Here is a 27,576-nt window from a genome sequence, read left to right as displayed (position 1 = left end):
CGATTAAACACAGAGGTAGCTAGTAGTTGGCACTTTATCTTTGGGTTATAAGCAACTGACTCATCTCCCAGAGAAAAAATTGTGTGTTTTAAGATTTATTTATTTGAGAGAGAGAGGGAGAGCATGCGCATGCTTATGAGCGGGGGGGGGGGGGGGGGAGAGGAAGGAGGAGACAAGCCGACTCCCTGCTGAGCAGGGAGTCCCATGTGGGGCTTGATTATAGGACCCTGAAATTATGACCTGAGCCAAAATCAAGGGCCAGACATTTAACTGACTTGACCCACTCAGGCGCCCCCCAAACAGTTTAAAGACACAGATGGGCTACAACTAGCACACCACCAGGAACTGGACTTGGTCTGCCTGTCTCACTGGCCGCCTGGCTTTTTGGTGTGGCTGCCACTCTGCTCCATCCTTTGACCTCTCGTCATGGCTTGCTGTCCTTGTCTAACCATAGCTTTTGCTTCCTTGTAAGTTTAGTTTGCAGGTAGCCTATCCTGTACCCTGTAGGCGCTCTTTCTATACATTCTGAAAAAGAGAACTTGTTCATCCTTCTGCAAATTCCAGAGGGAGAATACAGCCCAGCAGATCTCTGGATCAGGCCTGTCATAGGTCATCTTCAGTGCCCTCTGTAAAGAGAAGGCATAGCAGTGTGGTCCGGATGGGGCTCCCCCTCCAACTGTGTCTGTGGAAGAACAGTTCCTCCAGGAGGGGAATTTGTAAGTCGTTGACACTGCCACTGAGTCTATTCCGAACCGTACAAACACTGGGTGTAGAGTTCCTTACTTAGCTCTTCTGAGCTTTAAGAGAGAAGCAATGGACTTCCTTACATGGATGTGTTCAGTGCATAAGTGATTAGCAAATGCATGTGTAGGGAGTGGGGAAGGTGGGGGGAGTGGAGTTTTAAAGGCAGGGACTTACAGAGCCTTTTTATTATAAGCTTCAGCATTAAAGCAGGAGTTCTGTCCCTATATGTAGTTCTAGTAGAGCGGTGGTGAGAGCTTCCAACACTGTTGTTCTGAGACAGTTATGAACATAGACTTCCCTCAATAGAGTCTTGTTTTTTAAAGGTACATATACTGTCTTTCCTCTTTCCTCTTAAAGGACAAGGAATAAAATAAAAAGTGATAATCCACAAAATGAAAGAATGGAAAAGGAGAGAACAGGCAAGAGGTAATGATTTGGGGGAAGGAGTTAAATGAGTGGTAGAGGAAGTCAAATCTCTAGTGCCTCCAGAGGGTGAGGTATTACAAGATCTGCACTGCAGAACCTGAGAAAGGCTTAACGCAGAGCCACCAGAAAGACAACACTGTCTGCTCTGTTGAAGCTGCTGATGGAGGAAAAGACTTTGGCTGGCAGCATGGGAGGAAAGTCATCCACATCTGGAGTGGTGGGCGTGTCCGCTGTGGAACTCAAGTGGTCCAAGGTCCAGGAAACTCAGTGTGGTTAGGTCCGTGGCATCGGTTGAAATGGAAGATTCTTCACAGCGACAAACAGGGCTGTCGTGATACCTGGTCTTCCCAGAGCTACACTAAGTATCTTGGACTCAAGGAAACAGCAGGAAAACAGGAAGCACACCCAGTTAGTCCGTCTCACCTAGAGCTGAGAACTGTTTTGTGACCACAGCCTGCATAAACACCATGGCCATTAGTCATCAGAAGAGTCAGAGCCTGGAGGGGAGGGTAAGGTTAGGGGTAAAACCACAATGGGGGGATTCCTAGTACCCCCTCAGGGTGAAATCATCTCCGGGTAGCGAGAGAAGAGGGTAACATCTATACTTGGGTAGATGGGTAAGGAGAAACTAGCTATTTAGAGGGGTGAGGGTTTCACCTAAAGTACATGGAAGCTTAGGTACTAGTCCATAAGTGAATGCTAATTCTTTTCACAGGGATGTTAGAGGAATTTGGGGGCAAGCTACCTAGAGTTAAAGTGAGGGTCTCTGGAAGGAAAATACTGTCAGAAGGATTTTAGAAGCCCAAGTGAGGAAGGACCTTCAAAGTCCTGAGTTTTCTTTGAGTTGGAAGCACAGATTAGGACTACGTGTAAATCCGTTTTATAGTTGGTATTGTTTCTTTCGTGCTATGTCCTTAACAGAGACATATTAAGTATTTATAATTCATAGGTATATAATTTTATGATCTGAAGAACCCATGCCTTTAACAGATATATGAAAAGGCAGCTAAATAAGCAAAAGAGGGACAGCTGAACTTTTGGGGAGTAACATCCAAAACTTGGCTTCAGCCCCAGTCCAAGTACTATTCTTTTTAAAAGAATAAAACATTTCCAATGAAGATAGAATCTAGTGAGGGGAATGTTAACTGGCATGGTTGTGTTACCTAACTGGCTTCAGTTCCAGATGCAAACTTTTCTTCAGCCAGAACCAACTATCTCCCCAACTTCAGAATCTTGAGACAAGCCTCTTACTGTTTACATTTTTATAGTTTCAACAACAAAGAGGGAAAGGAGAGGCTCTGCAGAAAGTCAGGAGCACTTTAACCAGCTAACAAGTGCAATTCAATTGAACAACTGGTATGCTCTTTTACAATTAGATGTTTCTACTGTAAAACACTTGATAAAATTAGACAATCTCTGAGTTTTTGCCAGCTGCTGAGAAATGAGTATTTGCTCACAGCAGTGCACAAAGAACTGGGAATGGATCTGTTTATCTATTTCAAGTAGGCAGTATCTATGGGCATAGCCATTCATAAATTGTTGGAATCCATTTAATTGTTATGAGTCACAAATTACCAAACAGAAGTTTTAAAATATATTTTAAAACCATATTCTTATTAGATAGAAATAAGGCAAAAAATTTTTTTGTTTTGTTTTTTAAAAAGAGACCAGATTTGCTGAAAGGAAATGACAGGAAAACTATCCAAACCCTTCTGCATCACAGTCTTTAGAGATGCACCCAAGTCAAAGGCAGGCTGACACAGAAAAGGGGAAATTCTCAAGTCCCTGATGAGTACAGGGAAAAGTCATGGAACTTAAAAGATTACAGAGCACAGGTGCTAATCAAAGACTATTTCACTGCTGGGTCAGAGCTCAACTAGAATCTGTATTATTTAGGCAGAGTATTAGATTTACTTAAAATACAGATTATGTAGTCTCCACTGCCCTTTAAAATAACCCGAAGTGAGCAGAACTCTTGAGTAAATTGAATCAATTAAACAAACTCAATCTCTAGATAGATTGGGTGGAAAACATAGCAGCTGGGCCCAGGGTAGACACCTTGTGCTCAGAATGCTAGCAGTTTGTCCCAAGACTTGGAACTAAGGATAACACTTGGCTGTGAATCAGAATTACAACAGATGCAAGAGGAGAAGCTGCCCTTGAAATCCTTGGAAGTCCTGAACATGGACACCCCTTGCCATGTTTACAATTTGAATAGTCATCTAGATAGGGAAAGTAATGAACTGTTCTAAAGACAAGTTTCTGGGGCAGTCCCTTTTTGTTTGGCTTATTTAAAAGGATTAAGTTGCAGGTGTTGATGAACATAAGAATGCCTAAAGTCCTGTTCTATATATAACTTATACTCTGATTAGTTAATGGTTATTAATAGTGATGGTTATTAATATATAATGACTTGTTCATGTAAAACACCAACCCTTTCGGGGTGTGGTGATACTTAAAATGTATAAAGTTTCCAGTTGGTATGTTGAGCTCTTCTCTTTATTCCTATCTTCTTTATTAGCTTTACCTTCAAGCCAGGATGAAGGGAGACTGGGCAAGACTCTTACGCCCCACACTGCAATTTGGTCTTGTTGCTGTGTCCATTTATGTGGGCCTCTCTCGAGTTTCGGACTACAAACACCACTGGAGCGATGTACTGACTGGACTCATTCAAGGAGCCCTGGTTGCAATATTAGTTGTAAGTATATAGGGCAGCAGCCTACAGCTTGATACTGATAAACACGGGGAGGAGTTAAGTAGAAATCCTGTCCCAGGGAGAAAACAATCCAAAGGCAGATAATGTGGCTCAGTAATTTTTACTGGGTAATCACTCGATGTTACTATGTTGCTCTTTCCAAAAGTTACAAAAATCTTAACTATATGTACTTTTGTAAAAGGCTACTGCTATAGTGTTTAGTTTCGTTTTGGTATGGATTGCAGAATAACCTAAGTGCTAACAGAGTAAATCTATTTACTCAAGACCTAACTAAGCAACTCTCAATTTAATAGCATCTTTTTCTAACTCCGTTAGTCCCCCCTTTTTTTGGGTACCCCTTCTCTGTGATAGGGTTTAATTTCTGCCAACTGCCTGTTGCAACTGTGTATATGGTTTTTAAACTGAGAATGGGACAAAAGTATTTAATGATGTAATTTAAGTATAACTTGTTTTCTGTAGGCAGTGTATGTAGCTGATTTCTTCAAGAACAGAAATTCTTTTAAAGAAAGGAAAGAGGAGGACTCCCACACAACTCTGCATGAAACACCAACGACAGGGAATCACTTTAGGAACAGTCACCAACCTTGAAGGTAGCAGAGTGCCCAGGTGAAGCTGGCCCGCTTTCTAAAGGAAAATGATTGCAACCAGAAGACAAGAGGATGAGTTTTCTTCATGGTGTACAAGCCTTTAAGGGACTGCTGCTGCTATACCTCTTGGATGCCCACTTTACCTGTGTGTATATAGTTACATTTAACACAGTGGTTCTCTAATAGCTCTAAGTTCATTAAAAAAAAAAAAAAAAAAATCAAGCCTTTCACTAAAACAATGCCCACCTGTACATTTTTTATTAAAAAAAATGTAATGCTTATGTACAAATGTGTATGTAATATGCTTTCTTCGGATGATGCCTGATTGAAGTATATAATACATATTAAAATGTCTGAGTACAACTGCCTTGAAATGGGAGAATCAAATCAACATTTCTGTAAGCATTTGTAGTCATCTGTAATCAGGTGGTGAAAAATTTAAAATCCCACATTCGTTTAGCTAATTCTTTATAAGTAGAGGCTGGCAGCAAACACAATATCTCTCTTGATTTTGGTGATTCCTAAGAGAAAAGAAAAGACAGTTTAAACCTCCAAGATCACAATGATTGTAATTCCCCTCTGGTGGGGTTTTAATACAACAATCCTGATGACACAAAGCCTTGTTGGTCTAAGAGGAGAGCAGGGTAACTTAGAAACCAGATTCCTACTCTTGTGACCCTAGATTCGGTAGTACCCTGTGTGTGTGTGTGTGTGTATGTGTGTACGGGGCTGAGACGGTGTCTATGCACAAAAACTCACTGAAGAAAGGACTAAACTGTCGAAGGCAGTTAGCTGACCCCAAAGCATGAATTTTCAGCCTATTTCAGGAGACACTTTATTTTCACTTACCACGTGAGATTCTTTCTGAACTAAGGCAGGACAAAATTTATTATTTAATAAATTTACATAACTAAACTCTGGCTGATTAAATAGGCCTGCCCCATCAACCGTATGGAAACAGTACCCAGTTGTTGCACACCTCTGAGGACACTGGTTAGCAGAAATCATTAGGGATTGTGACTATATGAGCAACTAACTCAGAACGACAAGGTGCTGGCTGCTATTCTTTAAGTAATTAACTCACAGCCCTTTTTCTTGGCAAATATTCAGATGGAACAAACTGTAATCAGGTTAGGCAGGCCCCCTGCCTGCCTCTAGTTACTACCACCTTAGACTGGCCATCTGGTTTTACCTGGTCTTCCTGCTTCCACCGTGCTAATCTGCAGACCTCCCTACAATGCAACAGCAAGAACTGCCAGAGCACACCACTCCTGTGGTCAAACCTCCAATCATTTCACAAAAAAGCCAGGGGCTGAGGGGTAACATGATCATCTCTTTTCTCCTTTCTACTATTCTACTCCTCACTCTGCTCTAGCCACATTGGTCTCTTGCTCTTGCTTACATCTATCGGGCATACGTGAAGGGCCTCAATACCACCTTCTGAGTGGAGGCCCTAGCCCATCTCCTCTATCCCTCAATTCCTATTGTCTCTTCCTTTCTTACTATAGACTTAGCACCACCTGAAATAGTTTAACTGTTGACTTATTTTATGTCTCCTCACATTAGAATGTAAGCTCCATGAAGGCAGGAATTTGTGTTTTTTTTTGTTCACTGCTGTATTCCCCTGGTGCTTAAAACCATGCTGCACATAGCACACAATAAATATTTATAAATGATTATATAAAAAATCTTGAAACTTTTTCCCAGAGAGACATTCTAAAATGTTATTTAAATACTACTACAAAACAAAACAAAAAAACCTAGATCGCCCTCCATGGCATTCCAGTGAAGAACATCTGAAAATGTCTTCCTATGTTATGGCCAAGAACTCAGGTCTCAAAAGATTTGCTTAATGATTAGAAAAGGGCCACAAACTGGATACTGACCTTCTGCAAATTTGTTTTCCAGCTCAGTGTTTCCAATGGCTTTTGCTGCTTGACACATCTGTCGAAGCAGTTCTTCCAGGCGCCTCATACAACGAATTATGCTGCCTGTAGAGAAAGGAAACAAATCACTTGTAAAATGAAAATAACCAGAACAGTAGAACTTTTGTTAGAGGCAAGGTAGGAGAACATGCGATGATTAACTAATAGTACTTTGAGGGACTTCCCATCCAATAAATGAGGTCGAAGACCTGACTGGCTGCCTGATCAAGGCACTAGGAGAGATACAAAATCAGAAAGTTTAATTTCCCATCCCTAGCTAATGGTAAAGAGTCCCAATTTATTATAATGTACTGACATTTGCTCTTGTAAGTTCACAAAATGCCCTGGGAGCAGGGGGAGAGCAACTTTGGATTAAGGACACCAAGATAACCTATAACCTGGGTCTGTAAGCATGAGGAGGTCTTTGTCAGACAGCAACAAAAGATGACCACTGGGCCAATGCAGGGAAGTACAACAAAAGTGCAGCTACTCAAGGACCCTGAGGGCGGCCTACTGAGGTATCTGGATACCATCTGGTGAAGAGAATGCAACTGGAGATTTTTAAGCAGGGGACGAACAGCAGGATCAGGTTTGTCATTTTAAAGCTGCAATCATTCATTCTTCTTGACCTTAGATTTTTACCAGTGCTTTCTCCATATCGTGTATCCTCAAGGGAGCACAAAGGAAAAGAGTCTATTCCCACTGGATCTGACTCCCTGAGATCAGTGTTTTAATCAAAGCTGAAGCTGTAAACATAATTTAACTTCTACCACACTTGAGCTAAACATCATTTGACTTCTACCACACTTAAGCAAGCAAGGGGCCTGGGATCCTTTCTCAGAGAGCTATCTGCTTAAATTTAAAAGTTTTGAGACTTTATTTTTAATGTGTGAAGTATATTAGAAGAATATCAGTCTGATATGCGAGGTATGAACTCCTCTAGTTTAAGTCCTTACCATTATTAACTCCTTTTAACACTGAACTGATCCATCAACATTTATCAAGTTCCTATAATACACTGTGCACAGTTGATTTTCTCTTAATGCCCTCCATGTTCTCTTCCACTGTGCCCAGTGCTTGAGGGGAAACTGGGGAGAGTTAACTCAGGAAGGAAGATGTAATTTGAGCTTAGATGAAGATAAAATAAAAGCCATTTGCCCAAGAGAATCCGCATAATCCAGCAGCAGGTGCCCACGCACATGTAAAGCACCTTCTCTTTCCTGTGGGATAATTCCAAGAGCCAAAGATAATACTGCAGAAGAAGGGCCTGCACCCCTAAGGACAACGTTCCTCGTTGCTGTACCCACCACTGAGCCAGAGCAATGAAAACATAGTGATGTTACTTTCATATTCTGGGAGGTTTGGGGGATGACACTGATAATGAAGATGACCAGCACACAGGATACCTTAAAAGACAAATGGGGATAATACCCTGCCATCTGCTACCTATAGGATGTTTGCCTACTTTAGATTCAGTTCAATACTATTTAAAGATTTTATTATTATTTATTTATTTATTTGACAGAGATCACAAGTAGGCAGAGAAGCAGGCAGAGAGAGAGGAGGAAGCAGGCTCCCCGCTGAGCAGAGAGCCTGATGTGGAGCTTGATCCCAGGACACTGGGATCGTGACCTGAGCCAAAGGCAGAGGCCCCAACCCACTGAGCCACCCAGGCGCCCCAGAGCAATACTATAATAATACAGAGAGTATCCTCTACCTAACTCTGAATTTGTCTGACAAATTTGTCTGACAAATTCTCTGACATTGGCAAAACTCTGAAGGAATGTAAAATGTCATGATACAGGCCTTCAGCCAAAATATTCCAAGCCCATTGGACTTTTTTTTCTTCTTTTTTTTTTGGTCTTGTTCTCATTAAAAGGTTCATGAATTCTAGGAAAAAACTCCAGCCTTAAAATATAGCCGATTTCTACTACACAACTCTGTTAAAGTTATTTAGTACCTAGCAAGGGACTTTGTGAGAGTCAACAGCAAAATGGCAATCAGAACAGAGACAAATTCTGTAAAATCCAACCAATCGCATATATACACATCTTATAATAACCCTCAGGACTTTCTTGTATTACTAGAGAGTAAAGTTACCAATGTTCCTAGTTACATTTAGGCATCAAAGAAAGGAAAAAAGGGTGATATCCAACACTTTCTGAGCACTTATTTTGTGGTGGATCTTCTGATACATTATCTCATGTAAAACTTCTCATTTGACGTTTACAATTGGACCAAGTACTGTCTCCATCCTCATTTTACAGAGAGGGAAAAGGAGGAGAAGTTGCATACAGAACCTGACCAAGGTCAGAGCCAGGAGTAAATGATGGAGGCAGGATTTGAATCCAGACCAAAGATTCTAGAGCCCAGGCATTTACCAATATCATAGTGCCTCACAGAAATATCTATATTTTCTAAATTTTCTATAATAAATGTATATTACCTTATAAATTCTAATTTATATATTTAAAGTAAGAAAAATTATATTTTTAAGTTTTTAAAGTTTGAGAGCACGCAAGTGCAAGTAGTGGTTGCGGGGAGGACAGCAAAGGGAGACAGAAAGAATCCTCAAGCAGACTTTCTACTGAGCACGGAACCTGACGTGGAACTCTATCCCAGGACTGTGAGATCACGGACCTGAGATGGAATCAAGAGCCGCTTGCCCCACTGACCCAGCGAGGTCCCCCAAATTTTTTTAAAGTTTTTTAGGCCTTATGCTAAAGCTTTTCACTTGCATAAAAATCTTCATTGCCAGGTAGTGACAGAGAATTTATATTAATGAGGTTCCAAAAATAGTAAGCAGTAAAAATTGGCAAGTACGATCCAAATAAAGGAGTCTTGTTTTCTAAATTTGGCAATTAAAGTCACTGGTGTAGTAATTTCACCTGATCTTAGCCAAAAGGCCAAGAGGCGAATCTCCTAGTAATTTCAACAAACTGAGATAACACATTACCATGGATCAAGATGGAAATGGGGCGGGGGGGTAAGGAACTAAAGGTGGTCTGTTCTCAACTAGTCCTGAGCCCCTGCTGTAAAAGGAAGGAGGGATTAAAGGTGATGACAACAAAATACCTGCCAAGACAAACTGACAGCAGCAGCTCCCATTTATTGAATGCTATGTGCCAGACACTGTGCTAAAGGCTCTTTATATGTCATGTTAGCCTCACACTATGAGGAAGGAGCTATTACACTCATTTTATAGCCAAAGAAACTGAGGCACAGTTTAGTAAGTTGCCCAAGATCATTTAACTGAGTGAGTAGGATTTATGGCCAGGATTTGTGCTCTTGCTCTTAACCACCTGATTATGTTTGTAGCTGAAAAAGGTGTGGATGAAAACTATAAGCCTATTATTAATGGCAAGATTGAGGAAGGTGGAGAAAAGAGTGAAGCAAGGCCCTGAAATTCAGAGCAAGGGCGGAAGGGTCCATCTTCCAAAGAAGAAAGAATAAGGTAAAGGACAGAGGTACATGAGTTTCTCGATAAAGAAGACAGACCTAATGCTTTCTCCCTTTCCTATGATGCACAAGTGACAACCTATGAAGCTGGGGGCAGAGCTGCTGCAGATACTTAACACTTCATGTCCATTATCTCTGGAAGTGGACAGACCAGGAATTACATTTCATTCTGTGCCATTTACTATGTGAGGGGCTGTATTACTAAGCTAGGAGTGACTTCTTTGTGAGTGATAAAAATATTCTAAAATTAGATCATGAAACTCTGAATACAATAAAAACCACTGAATAGTATAATCAGAAGGATGACTTTATGCTTAATATGAGTTCTTCCAGAATGGTAATGTAAACTTGAGGTGAAAATGATCAGTGACACTGAATTGGACATTTAAAATGGTGGATTTTAGATTATGTAAGTTCTGTCACAATTAAAAAAAAAGGGGGGGGGGGCAGTGATTAGTCAGAATTCAATTTCACTTCCTATTCTAGCCCCTGGCCCACAACCATTAGTTTACTTTGTCTCTGCGGACAGTTCTTATAAGTGGAATTATACAATAAGTTGCCTCTTTTTTTTTTTTTTAACACTTAGAATTTTACTGTGTTCAATTTTACCCACATTTTAGCAATAATCAGTATTTCATTCCTTTTTATAGCTGAATACTACATTACACTGATATACCAGAATTTATTCATCCACTAACGGACATTTGGGCACACATGCAATCATCAGATTCATCAGGTTCTTGAACAGAACAGTATTATTCTCATTGAGGATAGAAAGCAACACCTTTCTCTGAATAGTGTTTCCATCTCTAGCTTTCTGGGATTCCACAAAGTGGTCCCCCGTAGTTCATGTCCTGAATCTGATTTAATATTTCTATCTAGGTGGTTTTAATGAATTTGAGGTCAGGATCACAAATATATTTTTCTGCAAATACTAAGAACAAGATCCCAGCTTAGGCTAAACCCCTTCTGGAGAGTAGAGACCGCTACTCAAAATGCACCAAGTACAGCACCAGTCCTGATTCCCACTAGGGTCTCAGTCGTTATTCATCAGATGTGTAAGTATCAAGTACTAATTTCTAAGTAATTTAGTACTAAAATTTTGCCAGAAGTAAAACAGAAATGATACATGTTAATAAATGGTCACTCTATTATTATTAGCAGAAGTATTTCTAAGAACAAATCAACTGGCAACTCCATAATGACACTGATGTCCCCTGACCTAGGGAAGGATACAACTATGCCAGCTGAAAGGCATTTTTAAAAAGAGTGTAAATGGAAGGACAGTGTCGGAATGCACTACATGGTGAACAGTTTCAAGTGAGAGCACACATCATCAGGAGAACTCCTGTGGTGAAGGAGTAGAAAAGCAACTAATGTGTAGTGAAGACTATAATACTGTTGTTGTTCAGACAGAAATAAAATTTAATGGCCACTGAATGCTTCCATGGATCTACTACATAGATCAGTAGACTGAAACCCTAGTTTGGTTTAACAGAAATAAGAAATAACTACATTCTTACCATTTTTTCCAGGGTGATAATAGAGGAAATAATAATTTGTATGAAGTCTTGAAAATTCCTCAACTGAGTCACAGTATAAGTTCTTCTCTTGTATTAGGCATCCCCTCAAACACACAGTATTCATCATTACAATGTTAATTTGTGCCAATTAATGTTTGAAAAATACTTAAAACTACTACTTCTGAGGCTCATGACTTGAAATGTCATATAAAGGAAATTTTTCATATAAATTAAATTTTCATATGAAAAAAATTAAGAATCTAACTGCAAACAATACGGTTTGAGTGAAGGGCATTTTAAACTTTCAGTGCAATCATTTTCTGCCCATCAAAGTAAAGACACAATGTACCATGGGCTAGAGCTTTGATTATAGTATTTTTCCAATTATATAAAGCATGTACAATAACAAGATGAGAACAGTATTCTGAAATGGAAGAACTAAGTAACAGCACGATAAAAAGGGGAGGCACACAGTATGCTAGAAAAAGAAAATACTCTCCTAAGTAAATCAGGGTTCTCAGTTTTTTCTTTTGCTGTTTAATTATGCTGTTTTATTCCTAAGAGTTAATATATAGTCCATCCCAATTTTAGAAAGAAAAAGTATAGCTGATACAATGACACCCAGACCAGAAAAACATGAAGATTATACTGAGTTAGAGCAAACTTCAAGTTATAATTACAAATGGAATTCCTCAGATTTTAAAACTTTGATTCCTCACACAAACTGTGATGCAGAAATAACCCTAAGGAATTGAAAGGGGACAAAATGGATTTCAGGAATGCCAGTAGGCTCTGGAAAACTGCAAACTCTTATCAATTTTAGCAGTTTCTGATCTGTCTTCCTATACTGTGACAACTCTTCCTTTTAAGTACAAAGAACAGAAAAAACAGTCCACAAGGATAATTTTATAGGGCACCCTGTATGTGCAGGTCTGTTGCCCCTTGATTTTTCTTCAAACAAACAAAAGGAACTACTCTCTGTTATGAACTATTTTTATGTCATGTGTCTGACTTCTCAGAGAAGTAGATATTCTATAAATATGAGCTACTAACAAATCTTAAAATTATTTCAGCATAGAACAGTCAGTTTCAGCCTTATGTTCCAAAAAGATGCCAGACTGAAGAGTGGTGGGTGCTGTATGACTGCATTTACACCTTCACACCACATAAGCGGTCGTATATGGACCTCGGTTCCTGTGTGTGAAGCAGTGTTCACAAGCAAGGTCAAGTGTCATGCTTCCCTCTTCTGATATCCTCAGCTATTGCATCCCACTGTGAACTACTACAGACCTCCTTACCATTCCTACAAGCACAAACTGTCAGTGGATGGAGATGGTACAATCTAGGTCAGGATGTAAGAAGTCCCTAGGTGATCCAAAATTCAAGGATAAGGCATTATGGTGCTTAGATGAACTTATTAACTACCATGTGACTTGTAATCAGAGGCTGGGGTTTAAATCATAGTGCCATCACATACCACACCTCTATTACCTTGGGCAAATTATTTACTTCTTAAAAAACTCAGCTTTCTTGTGCCAAGTAAAGTGTCTACCCTGAGTTGCCATTTTGTTGATTAGATCTAAATTATATAAAGCGCTTAGCACAATGCCTGGCACACGGCAGTCACTTTAATAAATGATGATGGTCTCAGTAAAAGAATACTCGGAAAAAGATTTAGAACCACATTATGAAATGATCATTTAATGGAGGATTAGAAATAAATTTCAGATACCATAATAAAATATATATATACTATTAAAAACTTTAACATTTTAAACCTTAAAACCCATGAAGTTCAGCAGAGTAAAGGCTCAAAGTAGAAAATTTTAATATTCTGTTGCAGAGATGTTTGACCTATGCATCATAAGTCATCATAGTTTGTGATTCATAAACTCAGTAAACGATCAGTCTTTAGTAATACCAGTTAAAAAGTATATATAACAAGTGTGAAAAATACAATTTTTCTTAAAATAGAGCTACAAACAGGGGCGTCTGGGTAGCTCAGTGGGTTAAAGCCTCTGCCTTCGGCTCAGGTCATGATCCCAGAGTCCTGAGATCGAGCCCCGCATCAGGCTCTCTGCTTAGCGGGGAGCCTGCTTTCTCCTCTCTCTCTGCCTGCCTCTCTGCCTACTTGTGATTTCTGTCTGTCAAATAAATAAATAAAAATCTTAAAAAAAAAAAAATAGAGCTACAAACAATAGCATTTTAAATATTCTTATAATAATCTCTTATCTCTCTGAAGTCCAAGCTCATTTACTTTCATTTTTAAAAAAAGTTCAATGTAAATATCTAATTTGATAAGTATCATTCACTATCATGATTCTCTATATAAACCAATCTTTTTGAAATGAGTAAAACATTTCTAAAATGGTCTCCCGTAGATACTCTTTTTTTCACTTCTTATAAATATTATTATTTCTTACATTCTCTCTGCCTTTATTTTTTCTTCTTAAAATTTCTGTTCAGTTGAGTAACAATTATTCTTCAGTCTTTTAATGACTTTATTTAAAAAGACTGCTCATTAATCTGATTCATGCTGAAGCACAGCGTCTCACTGAGGTCAAGTCTATTATTAGAAATGCAATGATGGACAGCATTTTCAGCTCTGCTTTTAGTGGAATTAATATAATAAGCCTTTAGACTACTGACAAGAGATTAAAAAAAAAATTCACACAGACTTGACTTACTAGATCATCTGTGAAGTCATTACCATTCCATTTACTACCAAAAATTAAAAATAATGTATTATTCTTATTTAGTTAAAGAAATACCATCCTGAGTATATTTCTTCTATCAAAAAGGAATGTACGGGGGCACGTGGGTGGGTCAATCATTAAGCATCTGCCTTTGGCTCAGGTCATGATCTCAGAGTCCTGGGATTGAGCCCTACATCAGGCTCACTACTCGGCAGAAGGCCTGCTTCTCCCTCTCCTTCTCTCCCTGCTTGTGTTCCTGCTCTTGCTGTCTCTTTCTCTCTCTGCCAAATAAATAAATAAAATCTTAAAAAAAGAAAGAAAGAAAGAAAGGAATATATCTATACAGAATTTAAACATACCTTCAAAGACATCTGTCATTTTGCAGATATGGGCAAATGTAGCTCCAGTTGCCCAGGTATATATTACATCCATTAAGTGAGGTTTGAATGAGCTTAGGTAAGTTTCCTCATCAATTTCCAGTTTGGCTTCTGCTGAAACTTTTGCAATCCTTTTAGCACATTCCTTTGAAGATAAAAGATTTACTTAAAATTTCTTCCTTAAAGTACTTGCAAACTTTTTTTCTTTAGGTTTCCAGAGCCAGAATTCCACAAGACTCCTTTTTCTTCTAGATTCTTACGCCCAGTTTGGATACACTGTACTTCTAAGTAGTTACAGTGCCTTTTCCACTGCTAAGTGACCCAATTGTAATGTTTCCTCATTACAATGAATTAAGAAAAATTTATCAAGAGCATGATTTTCACCCAGTTAAAACTTTTTTTTTTTTTTTAAAAGAAACTCTTCATTAAAGTCATTTAAGAGTAGCATTTAACTAATCTCTAAGTCTTTCATTAACAGCAACCAAAAAAACCCTCAAAGACATCAATAACAAACAGACTGAAAAAGATACAAATCCCTATGGAAAAGTAATGCTTTTCCCTAATAATGCTTTAAAAAATATAAATCTTAATAATCTTAATCTCCCCCTTCCCCGCCACACTGAGATATTTAGATTCATTCTATTTTCCTTGGTAATATAAAAGGTCAAAACTGCCTAGTCCTATACAAACTTCCCTGGTTCTAGAAGTTTAAAATTCTTAGTAATAAGGGATATAAAATGTTCCACTGAAGAGGCTCTTTTTATGATTCATTTCCCTCTCTTACAGTGTCATATAGTTCATATTTCCCTCTCTTTCAGTCTAGTGTTAAAGGTAGATAAAATCAGTTCATCCTAAGAAAATCATAGAACATACAAATTCATTACTATAAGCTACTGGGCCTTTAAAGACCCAGGGATAATTAATTTCTTAGGAGAAAACATGTTTTAAAATTTTCTTGTAAAATACAATGGAAGAACATACAAAACCTTAAGCAAACTAATCCTAGTCCATTAAGATGTCATTCTTAATACCAAGGAAAACAATGCAGGACTGAGTTATTGATATCACCGATCTACACTACAGTGTTAAATCTACACTCACAATAACTCAATATAATTTATTACACTGGTGGGGGAGAATATTTAATTATTAAAGTAAAAATCACAAATAATGTTACCAACATAGCATTAAATGACAAGACTAACACCAAGTAACATACTTAACCTTGAAGGAAGTAGTCTCTGTGGAATGATAAATACTAGGATTAGACTATCAAAAATGCTCATTTTACATATATTATTCATAAAGCATGAAGTTCAACATACTCATACCTGCATCTGACGAAGTGGTCCTGCTAACTGTTCCGTTAATTTGGGCATCTCACTAGACTACGAAAGAAAAGGATGTAAAAACCCAAGTTTAAAATGTTTTCTATTGTAACAAAAAAAGTTTTCATATTATCTATTAATATCAAATAATAAGACCTTAGTTATTACCATTTAGAGTTTCTGACGACCTTAGCTGATGTAAGGAAAATTACCACTCCTTTCATCCTAAATTATATTATTATTATACCTCAGAGGAAAATATTACACTGCTAAATTAACAATATACGAGCTATTTTCTTTAACCACAAATGGAATGGAGTAAGAGCAAATACAATAAACACCCAAAGTAGTTTAGTTACATCAAAACTATTATAGACTATTTTATCACAGTTTTGGCTCTTAGGCAACTCTAATTCTGTAGAAACCAAAAATTGGGGATAAAGAACATTAAAAGTTGTGTTCTCAATTTTTATTTTACCCAGGTATTACTAACTAGGCAAATGAACTTGGACAAGTGGCTTGGATTCTGTGTGTTGGCTTCCTACCCTGTCAAAGAGAAAGAAAAGGTGAGATGCTCAAAACTCTATTCTGTTGTGATTAAAGACGGTTATTTGTGAACAAAGGCTGACAAAAGTAGCTTTACACAAAAACAAAATTATTACAAAAATGTTATATATGTGTGTGAGAGACAGGATTTAAACAGGTAAATTCTCTTAAAAAGCTATTACAGGTTAGTTGCAACAGTTACACCTTTATTTTAAGCATCAGTATTTATACAGGACTGGTTTTGCTGTGCATGTTTTATGTATATTATGTAATAATGACCTAAGCTCTGTATTATACCTGTCCAATTAAAAAAAAAAAGAAGAAAAACCATGATGAATGATGAAAAAAAAAATGGTCACCATGAACTCAACAATTCAGTTTATGAACTCAAGACTACTTAACATCTTTGATATTCTGTCCATCCATGGTCAACAGTTACTGACCACTTCCTCTCTGGTCAATGTAAGTAGAAGACACTGGTCCTGACAAAAATAAATTTTTTTTTACCAATGCTCTCTCACCAGGTGTGTATACAATTTGTTCCTTCATCTCTCCTTTAAAGTCTCAATTCAAATTTCACTCCCTTGGTGAGGGCTTTACTAATCACTTACTTAAAGTAGTAACCCTATCCCAGTGTTTTCAATCTGCCTCCTCTGCTTCACTTTCCTCCAAAACCCTCATCACCATTTGACATAATCTGTGCATACTTTACTTCTTTATTGTTTACCTTCATCTACTAGCATATGATTATAAGGAAAGCAAAAATTCCTGCTGTATCTCTAGTGCCTAGATCTGGGCAGTACACACAGTAGATTTTTAATAAATATTGGTAGTTACATGATATTTATATTCTAAAGATCGTATTTAATCTTTAAATTACTTTTAATGATATAAAAAAGGCAGGGGCACAGTTTTAGAAAGAACTCATTTTGAAAAAGAAATTAGTATATTAAGCAGACTTCTTCATATTTATAACAAGTACTTTACTATTAAGTTTAACCTTTCCATGTGGCTAGAAAACATTCTTCTAAAAGTATCAACAAAATTCCATATGACTTGTAGTGTAATTTTCCATCTTGATGTTGAAAGGCACCACCACAAGAACTGATGACACTACATATAACACAGTGTGGTTTCACTGAACAAATCTTAATTAACCACATATAGCAACATCTTGCCCACAAATTTCAGAATAATGGTTTGGTTAAGTCCAACTCCTTTTAGGAAGTACATACTAGGTCTCAGAAAACAGGACTTTTAAAATTTTTATTATTATTTTTTAAGATTTTATTTATTTGACAGAGATCACAAGTAGGCAGAGAGGCAGATGAGAGAGAGCAGAGGAAGCAGGCTCCCTGCTGAGCAGAGATGTGGGGCTCAATCCCAGGACCCCGGGATCACGACCTGAGCTGAAGGCAGAGGCTTTAACCCACTGAGCCATTCAGATGCCCCAAAACAGGACTTTTATACTGCTACATTAAAAACTAAACAGAACAACAAATCCAAGAAATTAGCTATAAAACAAAGTCTGACATAGGAAGCAGAACACCAATCTCCAAATCATCTTTAAACTTAGGTCTTTTCAAACAGAATCTGATATTCTTTTTGTTTGTTTTTTTTTTTAAGATTTTTATTTATTTATTTGACAGACAGATCACAAGTAGGCAGAGAGGCAGGCAAAGAGAGAGGAGGAAGCAGACTCCCCACTGAGCAGAGAGCCCAATGTGGGGCTCCATCCCAGAACCCTGGGATCATGACCTAAGCCGAAGGCAGAGGCTTTAACCCACTGAGCCACCCAGGTGCCCCCTGATAGATACTCTTAAAAATTATTCCAGAAATTAATGTAATACACATTTTGAACCTAAGAAAAACAACATCCAAACATAGTACTTTGTGAAGTAATGAATTCCTCATACGCAAATTACTTCACAGGTGCAGAGCTGGCATTCTCAGAGGAGTGTCAATTGTTTTGGGATTATTGTCCTCTTTCTTATCATTGCTACTCTAGCAATGAATTCTAATCAGTAATCAGGGAGTGGAGAGAAAAGGTCCTACTTATTTCAACAAGTAATGTATTCAACCTGCTTCATAAATAAGGAAATAGTTAACAAACAGATCAATGGCAGAACTGAAAAAAGTTTGTCTTACACACAATTCATATGAAAGTTAAACTAAGTGTACGTGGTAAAAGATAAAAATTTAGAAATTAGTATTAAATTATTTTTAGGGGGCAAATGTCTTTGTCTTCTTATTTTGTCTACTTCATCCACAATGAATAAAGTTCGAAATGTAAAACATGCATTTTACTTTTTAAACAAATCACACTGGTTTTTGGAATAAAGTAAAAGATTAGTGTTTTTGTGGTGGGCCACCAAGCACTTCATTTTCTGATATTTTTAAAGATTTTATTTATTTATTTGGCAGAGAAAGAAAGGCAGAGAGGCAGGCAGAGAGAGAGGGGGGCAAGTAGGCTCCCCACTGAGCACAGAGCTTGATGCAGGGCTTAATCCCAGGACTCTGAGATCATGACCTGGGTCAAAGGCAGAGGCTTATTAACCCACTGAGCCACCCAGATGCCCCCATTTTCTGATTTTTAAGAGTTGCTAAAAGCAAACTAACTACTCAATGAAAAAACTACTGCAAAACCAGCAATGAGAATCCATAGCCACTACCCTCAAACCTTACCTATGACAACTAAGACTTCAGCCACTCAGAAAATCAGTTGCTGACAAACCGTAAGTGACTCATAATCTCACAAAACAAACAGGGTTGCTGGGGGGAGGGGGGATAGGAGAAGGGGGTGGGGTTATGGACACTGGGGAGGGTATGTGCTAAGGTGAGTGCTATGAAGTGTGTAAACCTGGTGATTCACAGACCTGTACCACTGGGGATAAAAATATATGTTTATAAAAAATAAAAAATAAATAAAAAATAAAAAAAATAACAGATTCATATAATTTAAAACAGTATATGAGCAATAATAAGTTTTCTCTGACAACCATGTAACCACTGTGCTCATTGGCAAAAAGTCCTCCGAAAGAACTGGGAAAGGAGATACAGGCTTCTAGTTATGAAATAAATAAATCACAGGAATAAAAAGTACAGCATAAAAATACAGTCAATGCTATTATAATGGTCTTGTATGCTGCTAGATAGTAACTACACTTATGGTGAGTGTAGCATATATATATAAACTTGTAAAATCACTATGATGTATACGAAAACTAATGCAATACTGTGTGTCAAGCATACTCAAAAAATACATTTTTTACTTTGTTAAAAAAAACAAAACAAAACAAAAAAAAAACAAAACAAACAAAGAAAATCAGCTGCTTCATAGTTATTCTCCATTACTGGGAGGAGAGATAATAATTTAACCTCACTACCCCCTTTTATTTTCACTCTTTTGCCTAATTTTATTTTCATTCTTTCATCCTCTTCTTTCTAGGACTATCTGACCAGAACAGAAGAAATTAAAGGCTTGGAATATGATTAACGACTATCCACAAATAAAATCTTATTTCACTCACCTTTCTGATAATATGTATTTAATTATTTAATATGCTCTTAGATATTTGTGTTAAAATAGTGATTTCTAACATTAGCCATAATATGTAAATACGAAACTTTTATAATTAAAAATATCCATAACAATATTTATATTACAGGATGTGTGAATTAATAAGTAAGGTATGTTAAATCTATTAACTCACATTCTCTTGAAACACAAAGCAGCTAAGTAGTGCTGTTGCCTGTTCGGCACTCAGGTCATTGAAAAGGCCATTAAACATCATCTCAGTTAGAAGGAGCTCATCAGCACTAGATCACCACAAAATAAAAAAGAGAATAATTTTTAAATGTCATAATATAAAAATACAAAATGTATACATATGTGCTTAAAATATAGAAAATTTTAAAATAAAATCTATTACTTGACCATAAGGAGGGATCAATGAGGAGTGACAACGATTTATTTAAGAAAATGGCAGGTCTTTATATTTTCCAATGTATCAATAATAAACGTAAAATGGTTATTTCATGTAAAAACCCCATTCTAGGAAACACCAAAATGCAAATATTTACTGAAATAAGAAACTCCTTCTTAACTCTCAGTATTCCAGAAAAGATAGTCACCACCATTTTTCCTCTGGGTCTAAGGATCCATTTAACAGTTGTTTAATACTTTATAACACAAAGGGATAATGAAAAACAACTTCATTAGAAATCTTAAGAATTTACATGTAACCACAGGAGAGACACACTGCATTTCCATCACTGAGAATGTATATTACCAAGATGGCCAATGGTCTTTAAATGCAATGCTGCTCATCAACTGTCATCTGTGAATCTGGACAATATCCACGTAGTAATTACAATTCCAAATTTCAAATACATCTCCAATAGGTACTAGCTTATCATTACTTCCATTTTTCTCCTGCACTTAACATTATCCCAGCATACTGGCTGCAGATTTTAAATACATCTCTTTTAAAGACTCTAGCTAATCATTATTTTTGGTTCCTCTTTTGAATCACCAAAAAACACTATTTTAAAAAACGTTCACAAGTTGTAATTTTGTGGAAAAGGAAGGCCATCCTCTTTGCTCTTTGACTGTACAACATTTTCATATTCAGGTTTATATTATAAAGATTAGAATGATCAATCCAACAGATTTTTTTTTTAAATCTCTCCATCTATTTCTTAACAATTTCCTTGTATTTACAAATGTCTTTTGAAAACTATCAAGGACAACTTAGCAAACAAATCATAAAAGACTATTGTCACAAGTCCTTTTAGTAAAATGGAATGGTCCAAGTTCTTACTTAGCACAAAACATTACATTAACTCCTGCTTTCTGAACAGAAAGGAAAGTAAAATAATCTTAAAGTTTTCTTTTTGTCTTTAGAGATACATTGTTCACTTATTGATTCTTCACAGTTCGAGAATTTACCTTACAGTCTAAGATTTTGCTGTATGATTAATTTCATCATCATCACTGTTATCTTCTGATTTGTGTAATAATCACAAAATATCTTTACTGTTTTCTCTCTGCCATCATGGATGAGAAACAAAAAAATCTGAATGCTCAACTATGCTCAATGGAAGCTACCAAAGACTACAAAGATAGTGTTTCTAGAATTCTGTAATCAAGGTTCCACAATGTACTTTACATTTATAAAAGGGTTTAATAGACCCATTTGATAATTTCGAGGGTGTTACCGCTATTTAAAAAAAACAAGCTAACTTTTATTTTTTAACTTCTAAAAAAAGAATAAAGTCACAAGCTATCAATCTTTAAGAGTAAAAAACTCAATTTGGGTTCCTGGTGGTAAAATGAGAGTTAAGTCAAAGAGGACAACACAAATAACGCCAGAGTACTTCAAGAACTACATATTACTACATACACGCCGCTAAGGTGGGAGGCAGAGAAGAAACAACAGTAATCGAAGGAGAGTGATCTAACAGGTTATACGGGCAATTATGAAAAAAAGCTGGGGAGCTTAAAATAAGATTAGAGAAATTCATAGGAAGTTTCAGAAGATGTAGGAAAAAATATGTAGGAACTGGATTTGGGGTAGGAGCGAGGAAAGGTCATTGCTGAGAGAAAAATATGTGTGGGATGTAGCTAGAGAGGAAAGGGCAGTAACACATTAAATTATGGCATTTATTCTAAAAGCAATAGGGAAAAACAGAGACTTTCACCAAAACAATGAAATTACAGGATCTGTGCTTTGAAAAGAATACTGGGAAAGCAGTAAAAAGAACTCTATCTTGAGTCTTCATAATCTCTATAATCAAAAAAGAGGGTTTCTGCAGTACTCTAAGCAAGAAATAATGAAGGCACATTAGTCAGTGGGAAGATTAAAAAGGGAAGAGACAGAGGAAACAGGAAGACCGTAAGAGAGAGAAAGAAAGGAGAGGAGTCTAGGATGTTTTTGCTGTTGGTGGCTGGGTCTTATTCAGCAGAGGGAGAAGCAAATACTGGGGGAAAGGTAACATTCTTTTATTCATGTTTTCTCTCTCACTCTCTCTCTAGTCTTATATTAGAATAAAATCAATACTATTCTCCCAAGACTAAATCCAGCTGCAGATACCCAAATTTTCTGTTAATTGTAAAATAGTATATAATATCACAAAGAAGTAATTCCAATAACAGTAATTTTAGCATATGAATTAGTAAACTGGTGCTGTGGCCTAACTTTAGACCTGGGTAAATTATTAACCTTGTGGTGCCTATAATTCTTTAATTACAAAGTAGGAAAGCAGGTTTAAGGAAAACAGGAAGCTGACATGCCAAATCTAACTTGAACAAATGATATATTTGGCTCACACACTGACTAAAAAAAAATATTCTCAATTAGTTTGTGAACAATTAAAAACCAAGGGATTTCACCTAAAATTCTGGATTTTTGGCTTTTCTAAAGATCTGTGATCACATTGCTCTGTAATAATTGGGGCTGAGTAGTTGCTGCCCCCTTTTGGTGACAAAGAATTGTTCTAGTTTACCACAAAATCTCCTCCTGGCCCCTGGGGACATAAGTTCTTAACATATGAACTAAACTATCAATAAGAATAATATGAGTAAGTCTTTCCCAAAAATGTCTGAAACCATATACAAGCCTATAATTCCCCAGGCCCATCCATTAGGGCCATGGTGAAAACCTAAGAAACTGTTTCAAAAACATCTTTTATGAACTCAGTAAGAATAATGTTTCTAACTATGGACAAAACAACAGTATCTTCAGGTTAACGGAAATCACATAAAATCCTGAGCCAGAACCATTCAATATGCCCTTCCTGAATTTCTGGCCCACAGAAACCAGCAGAAATAATGAAATGACTGCTATGGTTTCAAGTCATTTATACTATGTCAAAAGATCACCAAAATGGACAATATCTTATAGCCAGTTTTATACCGTGGCCTATAATATGCTATGCTGTAATTCCATGTTTCTTAGCCCAAAACTTTAATATCATCTCCTATACAAAGGATAATGGTTATTAGACTAAGTTTAATAAAAGTGGGAAAATGTTTAAAATTGTAAAAAATAATTAAGTACACAAAACTGTGATCATGAATATGTAAAAATACACAATGCATTAAAATAAAGAAAAAAGAAAATGCATCCAAATGCTAATAGCATTTGTATTAAATAGTGGGATGGAAGAGATTCTTTTAATGCTCTTTTCCTAACTGTATCATCAAAAACTGCATTTACTATGGAAGGTACTTTACTAACTTAAAATTTATTTTTTAAGGTTTTATTTACTTATTTGAGAGAGAGCCAGCGAGCAAGAGAGCGCGCGTGAGCAGGGAGCCCAATGGGGCTCGATCAAGGACCCTGACATCATGACCTGAGCCAAAGGCAGACGGTTAACCAACTGAGCCACCCAGGCACCCCCAAAACTTTTTATTTTTAAGACAGCTCTTTTTTTCTGAAAGATTTATAGTCCTTGTATAAAAATATCATCCAATTTTAAAATCAGTTTTCTAGAACAACCAGTTTTTACCTGCTTATCTCACAAGCCACTCGTCCTTTCATCTCTATGACATCAGAAGAAGTAGCAAATCCCAGCCTCCTTAAAACACGTTTGCGACATTTGAGTTCATCCATTTGTAGGACGGTTCTTGCTTTCTTTAGTTCTCGCTTTGCAGATTTAATATCTATTGCAATCTAAGGCACATAAAAGTATAAAGTTAGTTCAATAAAGTAAACAAAGTAAAATGAGATTTATTCATTTTAAAATCTAAAAATAGGGGCATCTGGGTGGCTTAGTGGGTTAAAGCCTCTGCCTTGGGCTCAGGTCGTGATCCCAGGGTCAAGCCCCAATAGGCTCTCTGCTCAGCAGGGAGTCTGCTTCCTCCTTTCTCTCTCTGCCTGCCTCTCTGACTACTTGTGATCTCTGTCAAATAAATAAAAAAATCTTTTAAAAAAATGTTAAAATATAAAATACTAAAATAATTAAAAATTTAAAGAAATGTATTTTTGAAGATTCATTTGAGACAAAATATGTGTGCACAAGTGGGGGGAGGGGCAGAAAGAGAAACTCAAATAGATTCTACACGGAGTATGGAACCAACGCAGAGTTTGATCCCACCACCCCAAGACCATGACCCAAGCCAAAATCAAGAAGACAGGTGTTCCGGGGCACCTGGGTGGCTGAGTCGTTAAGCGTCTGCCTTCGGCTCAAGCCAAGGTCCCAGGGTCCTGGGATGGTGCCCCGCATCAGGCTCCCTGCCTGGTGGGAAGCCTGCTTCTCCCTCTCTCAATTCCCCTGCTTGTGTTTCCTCTCTTGCTATGTCGCTATCAAATAAATAAATAAATAAATAAAATCTTAAAAAAAAAAAGAGAGAGAGAGAGAGAGAGACAGGCATTCAACCAACTGAGCCACTCAGTCACTCTAGAAAATATTTTATAAGGATACCCTGCAAGGATACTTGGAGCTTCTTAACTTTTGTAGGATATTACACAAGAAGAATGATATATGTATCTGTAGTAATTAAACACCAGTAAAAATGTTATATATATGGAAATTTAAAACATCCAGGTGAAAAATTTAAGGCAAAGCAGGGAGGAAATTTAGGAGTTGTTAAAAGTTTAAGAACTTGGGGAATACAGCATGGTTTTCTTGCTTAAATAAGGAGCAAGGAGAAAGATCTATAAGAAGGAGTGAGTTGGACAGCCATCAGCTAGAGAAGGTAACCTGCTAGAGGTTGACAAAAGTCAGTGGTAAATTAGGATAGGCTCTCCCAGACAAGATATGACAAGTAATCATGCTTCCAAAGCAGCATCAGCTCCAGCTTTTCATCCTTTGGAAATCAGGGGGTAGCTTAGAGAACAGCAAAGATGAGGGTATATGAGTCTTATTTCTCGTTTACCAATATTTCCCCCTTGACATCCTGAGAAGTATTTCTTCTCTTTGCCTTCTAATTGTATCACAAAGCTGTTCAAGCTAGAAACAGCTTTAGCCAAGAAAATAAGGTCTCTATTCTATACTTTAAAAGGAAAACATATTTTTAGGTCATGCTCCAGAATGGGTAAGTTTTAAAATTCAGTTAATCAGTAAATACTACCTATTTTCTAACTAGGATAAGAATATCACACAGTACAGTAGTAAGAAAATAATGAATTCCTAAGACTGTGGATTAACTTCAAAAAACACCGACAAAAAGAAAATTCTAGGGACTTAGAAGTTGAAATTCAAAGACTCTAGAATTTTACACATGATTTATTAGGCTTCAATTGAGTAGAAATGATAAAGGCAATGACCATGGTCAGTAATGGATATTTACAGACAGCTAACTATGTACCCTACTTCTGGTGCTTTACATTATTTCACTTCATTCCTATAGCAATTGTGTAAGGTTGGTAACTAACACTAAATGTTTACCAACATAAAAATCTGAGACAGACAGAGATTACTAAGTATACTGGTCAAGATCAGAGCTAGTGAGTAATAAAGATGGGATTCAAAACCACCCTGTCAGCCTTCAGAATCCAATCCCTTAATGGTTACTTATTTATTTATTTATTTTTAAAAGATTCTATTTATTTATTTGACAGAGAGAGATCACAAGTAGGCAGAGGGGCAGGCAGAGAGAGAGGAAGGGAAGCAGGCTCCCCAGGGAGCAGAGAGCCGGATGCGGGGCTCAATCCCAGGACCATGGAATCATGACCCAAGCTGAAGGCAGAGGCTTTAACCCACTGAGCCACTCAGGTGCCCCTCTTAATGGTTATTTATACTGCTACAATCAAATGTGTTGTCGTAATGCTATGAGGATAAGAAGACTTTCTAGATAACTCTCTGCTACCTAGCATAACTTACCAGGTCTATTAGAAAAAAAAGTTGTTTTCTGAAGTTTCCTTGATTGAGGATGTCCACAGGAGCAGAGCAGAGCAGAGCAGATTGCTAAGTACTCAGAGGCATATAAAACTTACTAGTTAGCAGAAGAGGGCCCGCTAGTGAAGGATTTTTTTTCCTTAATTTTTATTAAAATGTATTTTGGATATATTGAGTTAAATGAAAATATTATTAAAATCAATTTCACCCATTTCTTTTCACTTTTTAAAATGTGGTTACTTTAGAATTTAAAATTACATAAGTGGCTTGCATTATATTTCTGTTAGATAATGCCATTTTAGATCTTTTCCCACAGAATTTTAAAAGAACAGATATATTCATGTCTAAAAGCATAACTACATAGTAATAGGAGCTTTTCTCCCACAGAAGTAAGATCAGTTTCCTTTTCTCCTCCCTAATAAATCATCTGCACACATTTGCAATACATTTTGCAAAGACTACATGTAAAATGACCTCTTTTTTTAAAAGACTGTTTTAAATTAAAGATATTTAAGAGAGAGAGAGAGAGAGAACAAGTAGGGAAGGGGCAAAGGGAAAGGAAGAAGCAGACTGAATGCTAAGCAGGGAACTTGATGCAGGCCTTGATCCCAGGACCGTGGGATCATGACTTGAGCTGAAGGCAGACATGTAACTGACTGAACCACCCAGGTGCCCCTACCTCATTTCTTCTTTTATAAGATTTTACTTACTTATTTGCCGGGGAGAGAGAACACAAGTAGGCAGAGCAGCAGGGAGAGGTAGAGGGAGAAGCAGGCACCCTGCTGAGCTGAGAGCCATATGCAGGACTTGATCCTAGAACCCTGGGATCATGATCTGAGCTGAAGTCAGACATCTAATCAACTAAGCCACTCATGTGCCTCCCATTTTTTTTTTTTAAATGTCCATGTTGATTTCCATGATATGTAGAAGTCACACATCTAATTCCCTACTGATGAAATGCTGAGGTTATTTTTATATAAATTCACTTTTTCGGACAATGCTACAAGAACATGCATGTACTACCTCACACTTTGGAGTCTTAATTCCTAGAAGGAGGAAAGCTTGCTCAAAAGGTATGAGTACTTAAAATGGTTAGAGTTGAAGGATTAGATTTTTGAAGCCTTCTTAGGTAGGGCTAAGGGATGTGAAATTTATCCTATAGTCACTCGGAGGCCATAAAAAGACTGGTTTCCGCCCTCCCTCCCCCCTGTTAATTCTGTAGTTTTCTCTCATTGTAAAATATTCTATAGTACATTACAGACAACTGTGGAGAAAAAAAAAAAGAAGGAAAAAACAGTTACTATAATCTCATTCCCCACATACCACCACTTCAGGTTTTACTTTTAGTCTTTTTGGTATATGTTTTTATTTGTGCTAAATTGTAATCACATTCCACACCAGCATTT

The 27,576-nt window shown here is 37.1% G+C and overlaps 2 protein-coding genes across 3 annotated transcripts in view; one reads left to right on the top strand and one right to left on the bottom strand.

Moving 5' to 3' along the window:
• The window catches only part of PLPP1 (phospholipid phosphatase 1), a 95,437-nt gene extending 90,675 nt beyond the window's left edge, over positions 1 to 4,762 (top strand). For both annotated transcript variants that reach the window (XM_059417875.1, XM_059417874.1), the window contains exons 5-6: positions 3,692 to 3,868; positions 4,346 to 4,762. In XM_059417875.1, the coding sequence (XP_059273858.1) occupies positions 3,692 to 3,868; positions 4,346 to 4,474 (306 nt within the window). In that variant the 3' untranslated portion in view covers positions 4,475 to 4,762. The remainder of the gene's footprint in view (positions 1 to 3,691; positions 3,869 to 4,345) is intronic.
• The window catches only part of MTREX (Mtr4 exosome RNA helicase), a 98,070-nt gene continuing 75,206 nt past the window's right edge, over positions 4,713 to 27,576 (bottom strand). Inside the window, exons 22-27 of the mRNA XM_059417873.1 lie at positions 23,840 to 24,003; positions 20,041 to 20,146; positions 15,785 to 15,841; positions 14,436 to 14,598; positions 6,360 to 6,464; positions 4,713 to 4,994 (exon numbers count right to left, since the gene is read on the bottom strand). Coding sequence (XP_059273856.1) covers positions 4,942 to 4,994; positions 6,360 to 6,464; positions 14,436 to 14,598; positions 15,785 to 15,841; positions 20,041 to 20,146; positions 23,840 to 24,003 — 648 coding nt within the window. The 3' untranslated portion in view covers positions 4,713 to 4,941. The remainder of the gene's footprint in view (positions 4,995 to 6,359; positions 6,465 to 14,435; positions 14,599 to 15,784; positions 15,842 to 20,040; positions 20,147 to 23,839; positions 24,004 to 27,576) is intronic.

The sequence above is a fragment of the Mustela nigripes genome, chromosome 12, assembly GCF_022355385.1.
Source record: "Mustela nigripes isolate SB6536 chromosome 12, MUSNIG.SB6536, whole genome shotgun sequence".
In the NCBI taxonomy this organism is placed as follows: domain Eukaryota; kingdom Metazoa; phylum Chordata; class Mammalia; order Carnivora; family Mustelidae; genus Mustela; species Mustela nigripes.
Note: the sequence above shows the minus strand (reverse complement) of the source record. Positions and strands in the feature narration are given on the sequence as shown.